Consider the following 9,781-nt stretch of genomic DNA (forward strand, 5'->3'; position numbering starts at 1 on the left):
CCCAGCCCCATCACACTGCAGCTGCTTGAGGCACTCCTGCCACTCTTTGACCACGTAAGGCTCGCTGCCCCCAGCCACGGCCACTGGGTGCTTCCCTGGCACTGTGCCTTGTGGATTTGCAGGCCTGGGCCAAGCTGAGCCCCATGCAACCAATGCTAAGGTCTTCTTTTCTTCCTTCAATACAGAATAATAGCCAGGTGCAGCTGCTCTCCATACTGCTCTTCAGAACCTTGGTGACTCTTCCACTGGAAAAGAAAAAAAAGGCCCTGAAGACACCCCTGCGCCAGAGCCTGCTGCCACTCTTCTTCCACTGCCATGATGAGAATCGGCGTGTGGCACAGGTGAGGACTCGTGGGCTGCTGCTGTCCCCCTGGCAGGGGGCTCGGCTGCCTCCTGCCCTGGCGCCTGCCGGGCTGCAGCCTCCTCCAGGCCTTGGCACAGGGACGTGAGTCCTGCGCCCTGGGCTGTGGGGCCATCTCTGCATCTCTGCTGCTCTCCAGGCTTCTCAGGAAACGCTGCTTTGTGTGGTCAAGTTCCTGAAGAGGAGGGATCTTGAAAGACTGGTGAAGAACCAGAAGCCGTGGAAGTTCACCAAGTGCCTGGTAAGGACGGCCTGCAAGCCCCAGCCTCAGCCTGGAGAAGGCCCCCGGGGGCGGTGCTCGGAGTGCGGGGCTGGCAGCTGTGCCCCTGCCCGCTGCTGCACCCAGAGGCCGTGCAGGCTCTTCTCCAGGCTCCTGTGGGCCTGAGCCAGGCTCCGATGGAGCCCTGGCCCAGTGGAGCTGTGGGGCGGGCCGGCACCGCGGCTCCCCGGGCAGCAGCCGGCCCTCTGCCCCTCCAGAGCCCGGCACCAGCAGCTGCTGGCCGCGCCTCAGGGCTGTGCAGGCAGGGGAGGCTGGGGCTGGGTGCAGGCAGCGCCCGGCCAAGGGGCTGAGCTCGCGCCAACCCTTCCCTCCTGCCGCTCTCTCCAGCTGGCAGACCACGGGAGCAGAGCAGCCGAGCACCTGCGCCGGGCCCTGCCCTACCTGCAGAGCCCACAGGAGTCCCTGCAAGTGGTGGCCATCAGGTTCATTGGTGAGCCACAAGCCCGGGCTCCCTCCCGGCCCTGCCACAGCTCGGCCCCAGCCCCACCTGCTGCCACGGCAGCGCCACCCGGGCCCGGCACCATCGAGCCCCGCCTGGCCCCGGCACTGCTGCCGCCCTCTCGCAGCCGTGCCCTGGGGCGGCCGCGTGCAGCAGGGGCCGGGCTGAGCCCTGCCGGGCCAGCAGGCCGTGTGGCCACAGTGCCAGCAGCGCCGCTGGCAGGGAGCTGTGCCGCTGGGGCTGTGACAGGCTCTGTGTTCCCAGGGATGGCCGGGCGGCACCTGAGGGGGAAGAAGGAAGAGCTCCGGCTCATCTGCAGTGGTGAGTGAGGGCAGCGTGCGGACAGCAGTGGCTGATGGGGGGAGCTGCAAGCCCTGCCCCGGCTGCCGAGGGCACTGCTCCCTTTGCGGACGAGAGGCGGCATGGGCAGAGCACACAAAGATTTCAGGGCCACATGGGGGATTCGTGGCCAGGAGCTTCGGGCTGGTCCCATTGGTCCCTGCTCCCTCCTGGCCATGGCTAGAGCCGGCTGGAATGGCCCTGGCAGGGGACTCTCCTCGGGTTCTCTCAGGTTTGGGATCTGACCGTGGCTCTGTTCCTCTCTCTTTCAGCCCTTGAACACCTGACAGAGGACACCAGCAGTGCCACGTCACACATGGCACTTCATACACTGAATGTCCTCCAGTCACTCCAGAGTGAGCGATCTTCCGTCTTCCAGAGGCTGCAGGATCAGCTCTGCAGGGCATGGAGGACACGGCCTCGTCTGTCGGGGCTCGGCTGGCTGCGCTGCTGGAGATCTGCAGAGAGCTGAGCCCAGAGGCTCTGTCTGCTGGGGCCACCTAAGCCAGCGGGAATATTCTCTTTCTTCATGATTGTTCTTTTATTTTTGTTTTTTCTTTAGTATATGAATATAGAATGTGTTATAATACACAGACTCCCGGGAGCTTTCTTTTGCTTCCCAGGGTCTGCAGGGCATAGGGGAAGAGGGGAAAAAGGGTGCTTGGGCTCAGCAAGCTGTCCCAGCATGCTGTGTTGCAGGGAAAATGGCCAGAAGCCCCTTGGCCTTTGGTAGTTCTGCTGAAGCCTTTTTGCTGCCAACAGAGCGGGTGGGCAGGGGCTGGAGCTGCAGAGATCCCTGTGAGAGCAGTGCCTGGAGATGGCCACAAGCCCTGTCCCAGGCAGGAAGCGCCATCTGTGTCCTCCTGCCCGTGTGCTGCTTGCTGGATTGCTGAGGGCTCCGAGGTGCCTCTGGATGGGGCTCCTCTGCAGCTGCTGTGGGGCTGCGGCGCTGCTGCCGGGCAGGTTGGCTGGGATGGGGGAGACCCTGAGGGGATTGGGCCAAGAAGGGACGAGGGGCTGCAGAAGCCCTGACAGGACACAGCAGTGGGAAGGCATGAGGTGGATGTGTGAGGGAGTGGGTGGCTGTAACGTTGGCTGGAGGGGGAGTGGGTTGAAGACAAAGACACTAACTCTCCCCAATGTTCATGTGGCAAACAGAGAGCATTTATTCTCAAGCCCTTCCTTCTAAAGGGCCTTTGAAAAACCCAGTCTGGATAATTTCATTGATCTGCTCTCTATGCCTTGTCAGGTTCTGCCCAGTGAAATGCTGCAGCCTTGGCAGAGATGTGACTGGGCAAGGCCCCTGTCAGTCAAACCAGGGGCTGGTGCATTCACACAGCACTAGCCAGCCTGCACTGGGACACATGGCAGCAGAGTGCAAGGCACAGCTCCGGGTGCTCCCCAGGAACCTCAGCTCTGGGAGCACTGTCTGCCCCAAGCTCCAGGGGCTGCAGTGGGAGCCCAGCTGGGCTCTGCCCTGGGGCCATCCTGCAGGGACAGCTGGAAACAGGGAGCATTCCCTTGCCACAAAGAGCCAAGCCAGGCCTGTCGGGCAGCTGTTCCAGCCTGGACTGCACTGTTGTGTGCTGTGCTCTGGGGCTGGGGCTCCCTGCACAGGGGACTGGATGGTGTGCCAGAGTGTTGTCTTAGATAACACAAATTCTAGCGTCATCATAGAGCAAGGATTTCGTATTGTCAGAGCTTCACACCTTCTTGATGTTCCTCACAGGCAGTCCCTCTACACACTGACTGTTCCAGCACCTTGCAGTAGTAATCTGACTCCTCTCACTCCTCTTCCCTTACTCTTATATATCACTAGTGCTTGTTGGTTGCAGGTGTGGCCTGTCAAGATCAGGCCCACCTCCAATCTTCAGCAACTGGTCCAGCTGCAACTCATTGGGGGTCAAGATCACCCTGTACACCAGAGGAGACAGAGCAGCTTCAGCTTTGGCCTTACTGAGGTGGGTGTGTTGGCTGGGAAGGGTGGAGAGGCTCAAGGGGATTCAGAGAGCTCATCCTGCAGGAAAGACAAGGGAAAGGGAGTGGGAGCTCAGCAGTGAGCAGAGCTGAGGGCTGGAGAGTGGCTCTCAATGACACCAAAATCCCATGGGACCTCTGAGACATTGCTGCTCCTCAGCCAGTGACAGGATGCATCCCTAAGCCTGGGGCTCAGCCTTCCTCGTGGTGAGGGGCACCAAGGAAGGCAACAGTGTGATACAGGCTGCAATGGGCTGGGAACTCACCGAGGGAAAAGAGGGAGCAGTAGTAAGAGGCAGATGGGGAGAGAACTGTTCAGAGAAGGGCTGAGCTACAGCTTGAGCAAGCTGAGAAATGTCATTTTGGGGCATTCCAGATTGATTTCATTTCAGAAGTTATTGAACAAATTTATTTTTTGGGGGGTGTCATCTTTTCCCATGGAGGTGTACACTCTGCAAACTTGAGCTGTGCTGCCAAAATGCTCAAGCAAGTCTGTGCTGCAGGTCACACCATTTCTTCTTTGGCTGATTCCAGCCTGGTGCTGAGCTCCAGCAGAGCCCTGGCAGAGCCCAGAGCAGCCTCAGCACCCGCAGAGCCCGGCTGCAAGGAGAGAAAGCAGAAACCGCCCGTCAGCTGAAGGCTCCTGTGCCCTTGTCCCAGCCGCCCACGGTGCCCAGGCCATGCTGGCCGTGCTCAGAGCGGTGCCCAGAGCTGCCCATCACTGCTGCTTTTGGCAGCAGGGCAGGAGGGCAGGACGTGTGCCCAGCCTGCAGCCAGCCAGGGCACATCCACCTCCTCAGCAGCTGCCCAGAGCAGGAGGCTCCTGTGCTCGCTGCCATCTCCCAGAAGCTCTGATCCCACCATGCCAGGCAGACAGGGACCCACCTCACGCCCTCCCCTGCTGGAAGAAAAGCTGGTCCCAAACGATGTCCTCAGCCTTCTCCAAGGGCACGGCCCATCCACACTGCAGCTGGTCCCAAGCACTTCCTGATCCAGACTGGACCCAACCTATAAGGCTTCATCTAGAAAAACAAACAACAAATTATTGAAAATAGATTACAGACAAAAAGGGGAAACAAGAAAAAAGGTAAAAAAATCTTATCTCTGCCAGGGCCTTGAGGAAGGCCCAACCCCTGCATGCAAGGAAAAACCCACACACGGGGAACGGAAGCCCAGGCTTTCTCCCTTCCCCCCTGCACTGCCCCCCACAATAACGCTGATCCCAAAGCAAACAAGGGCAGTGGAGCAGCCCAAGCCCTTCCTTGCCTGCACAGCAAAGCAGCCGCAGCACAGGTTCTGGAGTCCCACCTCTGCTCCCACCATGGGGTTTGTTGGTGTCGGGCTGGCTGCCCCAGCCCGGGGCACGGTGGGGGCTGGGGGCTGTTGGCAGGGCCAGGAGCCCACTCCCATTTCGTACCCAGCCCAGCCCATCCCCCCAGCCCTGCCAAAACCAGCTGGGCAGGCGACTGAAGGATCAGCTGCATCTGCCCCAGCAAAGGGGGAACCTTTGGTTCCCGGCCAGGCTGTGCAATGCCCACATGTGGGAGCATCCCCCTGCGTGTGGACTCATCTGTAAATTTGCTGTGGAGCCTGGCTTTGAAGAAGGTGCCACAATCAAAGTCCATCATCTTCAGCTGGCCAGTGGCCAGGTCCAGGAAGAGGTTGCCATCCTTGATTTCATCCTTGATGTCTCCAGCAGCAGCAGTCCCACCTGGTACAGCTTCTCCACGGGCTCCTTCTCCTTCCCTGGGGTGAGACCAGGCTCTCAGGTTCTGCCCAAGGCCCCAGCTGTCAGGGAACCAGGACAAGCAAAACCAGCTCAGATGGTGGCCACCAGTGCTGGGCAGAGCAGCTCAGCTCCAGCACAAGGGCTGTGTGTTCCCATCTGATGAGCCCTGGGCAGTGACACGGGCAGGACAAAAAAGTCTGGCTTCCTTTGCTTCTGACTGCCAAGGCATGTGTGGAGCTGTAACTTACCAGGGCCCTGCATCACAGTGTGCCTGTGGCTCTCTCCCTTCTTCTAGGGCAGATGAATATCCTGCATCCAAGGATGACAGAGCAGCTCTTCTAATGAGGGCCTTTCCAAGTCCAGTATGGATAAACACTGCCTGATCAGATCTTGGCACTCTGGGCAGAGAAACCACAAACCGCTGCTCAGTTGGAGAAGGCTCCTGTTGGCTTTGCCCCACTATTCCCGTGCCCAGGCCATGCTGGATGTGCTCAGAGCTGGGCCTAAGCTTTCCCATCCATTCCCTGGTTTGGAGGAGAGCAGGAGAGCAGGACATGTGCCACCTCCTCAGCAGCTGCCAGAGCAGGATGCTCACGAGCCTGCTGCTGTCTCCCAGCACTGGTATTCCCCCCTGCCCAGAGATGAGGATCCACCTTGAGAGAGCCCTTGTGGCAGCGAGAGCTGATGGTCCCAGCTGATGTTCTGGCCCCTCCTGAAAGGGTGCTCCCCACAGACCATCTGGTGCAGCAGGATGCCCAGGGACCAGATGGTAGCTGGCCTGCCATAGTACCAGCCAAAGTGGGTCCATTCCGGGGGGCTGTATGACCGTGTTCCTATGGAATACAGATGGAGTTCATCAGGGGGATGCTGCTGCTCCCAGAGCCTGGCCCCAGCATCCCTGCTCCAGTGGCACAGGGAGTGTGACGCACTGCCCTCTCACCAGCACCTGGGACTTGTGTACAGACTTGGGGTTGGAAGAGGGCAGTGGAAGCCCTGGCAAGGCCCCACCATAACAAGGAAGAAACCACTCAGTGCTGGGGGAAAAACCATGCCTGCATCCTCCCTGCCTGCATTGCTCCAAAAAACATTATGAACCCAAAAAAAAGCAGGCGAGTGGAACAGTCCAAGCCCTTTCTCACCAGCACACCAAACTGGCTGGGGCCCTGGTTCCGACCCCCCCTCTCGGCTACCCCCACCCACGGGTGTTTTTGTTGGGCTGGCTGCCCTAGCCCCAGTCCTGGGCAGAGTGGTGGGCAAAGGCTGCCTGCAGGGCTGGAAGCTGGCTCCACACCCAGCCCTGCTCAAAAGCAACTTGGCTGAAGTCTCAGTGCCATGAAGGGCTGCAGAAGGGAGAATCCCCACTGCCACACCCAGCTTGGGCTGTGAGATGTTGGGCCATGAGATGCTGGGACCAGGAGCACACCCTGTGTGGGCTCACCTGCAAAGTGAGTGTAGGCTGTGTCCTGCAAGTACGTGCCACAGCCAAAGTCAATCAATTTGGCCTGCCCGGTGGCCAGGTCAACCAGGATGTTCTCTGGTTTGATGTCCCTGTGCAGGACCCCGCAGCTGGTGCAGTGCCGCACGGCCTCCAGCACCTGGCGGAACAGCTCCCGCGCCACCTCCTCGGGCAGGAAGCCCCGTGCCCGAATGAAATGCTGCAGGTCCTGACACCGCTCCGGGCGCTCCAGCACCATCAAGACATCGTTGGGGAGCTCAAGCCACTCCAGCAGCTGGACCACACCAGGGAAGCCAGTGGACACCTTGGCCAGCAGCACGATCTCCAGGGGTGCGCTGGTGCCGTCGGGCTGCGGGAGGAGCACGATGCCGTCAGTGGGGCTGATGCCGTGCCGGGGCTCAGGAAGCCCTCAGCCAGCCTGGGATGCTCTGTGCCCTGCGCTGGCCCCACGCCCGCTCTCCCTCGAGGCGTCCTGGAGGCTTCCACCCTGTCGGGCCTCGGCTCATCCCCGCTCGGCATGGCCCGGCTGCTCCCGCTGGCCCCGCTCACTCACCAGCTCGCCCCAGTGCCGGACGCGCTCCCGTGGCACCCTTTTGATGGCCACCTGCAAGCCAAGGGAAGCAGCGGGCTGAGTTCGCCGCCCGCCTTGCTCAGCCCCATCCTCCGCCCTCCTCCTCCTCCGCCCCCTCCTCCTCCTCCTCCTCCTGTGCCCGCCGCTCACCGGGGCACCGTCCGAGAGCCGCGTGGCCGCGAAGACGCTGCCGAAGCCGCCGCGCCCCAGCAGCGAGCCCAGCCGGTACTGCTCCTTCAGGCCCTGCTGTGCCTTCCCTGCCGGCGGGACGCGGCTGTCAGCGCTCGGCCCGGGGCCGGCAACGGCCCCCGAGCGCCCCTCAAGCGCCCCGGGCCGGCCATCCCCAGGCGTTCGCTCCCTGCAGCGGGACAGCGGCGGCTCGGGGCCGGCGGCCGCGCTGCCGAGCGGCGGAGCTCGGGCCGGGCAAGCGGCAGCGGAGGCGGCGGGAGCGGCCGCGCCGCCTGTGTCCTCCGCGGGCTCCGGGAGGGGCCGGGGCCGGGGCCGGGGCCGGGGCCGGGGCCGGGGCCGGGGCCGGGGCCGGGGCCGGGGCCGGGGCCGGGGCCGGGGCCAGGCTCGGGCCAGGCGGAGCCAAAGGGAGGCGATGCCGCCCCTGTCCCAGGCACTGATGCCCGCCCAGCAGCGCCACCGCCAGTACGACCAGAGCCGGCCGGAGGCGAGACCGCGGCGGGACGCCCGGGGCCGGGGACGGGGCAGCCCCGCCCGGGGCCGGGGGCGGGCCGGGGGCATGGCCCGACCGGGCAAGGGGAGAGAGACTGGGAGAGGAGGGGACCTCGGGAAAGGGAGACCGGGAGAGGGAGAGACAAGCGGGACTGCGGGACAAGCGGGACTGCGGGAGAGGGAGAGGACAAGCAAGAGGGGCTCGGCAAAGTCGCTGCTTTTGCTGCTGCTTTCGCTGCTGCTTTCGCTGCTGCTGCTGCCGCTGCAACTGAAGCGCCGAGGCCGTTTGTCCCCGTGTCCGTTTGTCCGTTGCCCACTGGCCCCCGCGCCGAGCCCCGCGCTCCCCGGGGGCAGCCCCTGAGCCTGTCCAAACACGGGAACTTGGCCGTGTTCAGCCAAGACCCAGAGTCTGCACTCCTGCACAGCAGCACAGGAATCCCCTCGGTCCCTGCTGTGCATTGTCCCTGCTGAGGGTCAAACACTATCGGAGCACATTCCCTGAATGCTGAATTTGTACGTGACCCAGGCACTGCACTTACCTCTCCAGCATTGCTTTCCAGAGAAATCCAGGGGAAGGCAAACTGGGTGTAGCTCATGGTAATTGACAGTGTCTACAACTTGCCAAGTCATTGAGCTTAGAAGTGAGATCCATTTGGAATTAATGGATGGAGAAGTAGTGCAAGATGGAAAAGAGGAGCATAAAAATAAATCGAGTAAAACATCTCAGATGGTTTCTTTCTGTTTTCTTTGAATTTCTTCAAAGCTCTTTCAGTTTTCCCATCATCTGCTCCTCAGTCCTCTTTGCTCTTTCCAAGAATCTTTCCTGGAGAACGAGGTGCAGCTTCTGTCACAAGATGTGCCACCAACTGCAGCTCCTCTTGGCTTTCCACACCGTGCGTGCAGCACGACTCTTGCAGCAAAGCAGGACAAATATTTGAAGAACTTGACAGCTTGTTCTTTGTTCTCCTTGTGGGCTGGGCAGTTGTGCCATTGGTGAGGTTTTCAATGTTACTGTTCTACCCTCAGAAAACATGATGGGCTACCAGGAATTGTTAGGGAATGCAAACCTGACTGAATGCAGAGAAAGAATCTCCAGAGCCTGCAGCCAGAAATGGAGAGCTGTGGGATAATCATTCCAACATACCTGTGGACATAGGGAAAGTGAGCTAGAAGATGGAAATGGGCTGACAGAGGGAGTTTGTTTCAGTGTTCAGTTCAGATGCTTCTCCATCTCATGCATTGATATGAATCAAGAGTACAGTCAGTTCATGAAAAGTACCAGAACATGCTGGACCTGTCAGGAGATGACTGGAAGAATTTGAAAAGGAAAAATGCATGGAATGACTTTGCGAACTTTGTCTCTAAGAAGGGTCATTATTTCCTAATAATTTCTGATCAATTCCCTCTGCTTTTGTGCTTCCTAACAAGTCCATTTTCATCCCAGATTGCCCATGAAATGGGAACCCAGAGCTTGTGGAAGTGCCTGAAAGATGCCCTGTTCCTCTGCAGGGACCCTGAGGCTGAAGCAGGAGCCTGAGCCCTCTCTGGGGAAGCCTCCTCCGGGCTGGAATTTGTGCCGTGCTGGGAGAGGAGGAGGAGGGGGAGAGCGCTGGCGCTGTGTGGCAGGAGCAGGAGGTTTGGGCCGCAGGACATTCCGTCTGCGCCGCTGCCCCGCAATGGGCGGCCGTGCCCGGGGCTCTGGGCCTGGCCCCGCGTGCGCTGAGCTCCCGACACTGCGGGAGCTCCCCGGGCTGGGCTCAGCTTCCCGCTGGGACTGGGCAGCAGGCTGGGCTCCAGCTGGGATCAGCAGCAGCTGGAAATACCTCTGCGCATCTCCACTTGCTGCTGCTGCTGCTGCTCAGAAGGAGAAACAATGAAGTGAGTCGAGAAGTTCTGGTTTCTCTTTCTCCTGGTGGATTTTTTCATTTGATTTGACACTTGAGAGGCAATT

At 60.6% G+C, this 9,781-nt stretch overlaps 1 protein-coding gene across 1 annotated transcript; it reads right to left on the reverse strand.

Moving 5' to 3' along the window:
* Positions 1 to 4,414: 4,414 nt before the first annotated feature.
* Positions 4,415 to 8,426, reverse strand: LOC132334547 (serine/threonine-protein kinase pim-1-like). Its single transcript, XM_059860653.1, has 6 exons — positions 8,370 to 8,426; positions 7,303 to 7,404; positions 7,135 to 7,185; positions 6,564 to 6,930; positions 5,796 to 5,958; positions 4,415 to 4,418 (listed from the first exon to the last, which is right to left on the reverse strand). Exons 1-6 carry the CDS (start codon positions 8,424 to 8,426, stop codon positions 4,415 to 4,417), a joined length of 744 nt encoding a protein of 247 aa, XP_059716636.1.
* Between the last annotated feature and the right edge of the window lie 1,355 nt (positions 8,427 to 9,781).

Source organism: Haemorhous mexicanus, chromosome 16 (assembly GCF_027477595.1).
Source record: "Haemorhous mexicanus isolate bHaeMex1 chromosome 16, bHaeMex1.pri, whole genome shotgun sequence".
NCBI lineage: Eukaryota > Metazoa > Chordata > Aves > Passeriformes > Fringillidae > Haemorhous > Haemorhous mexicanus.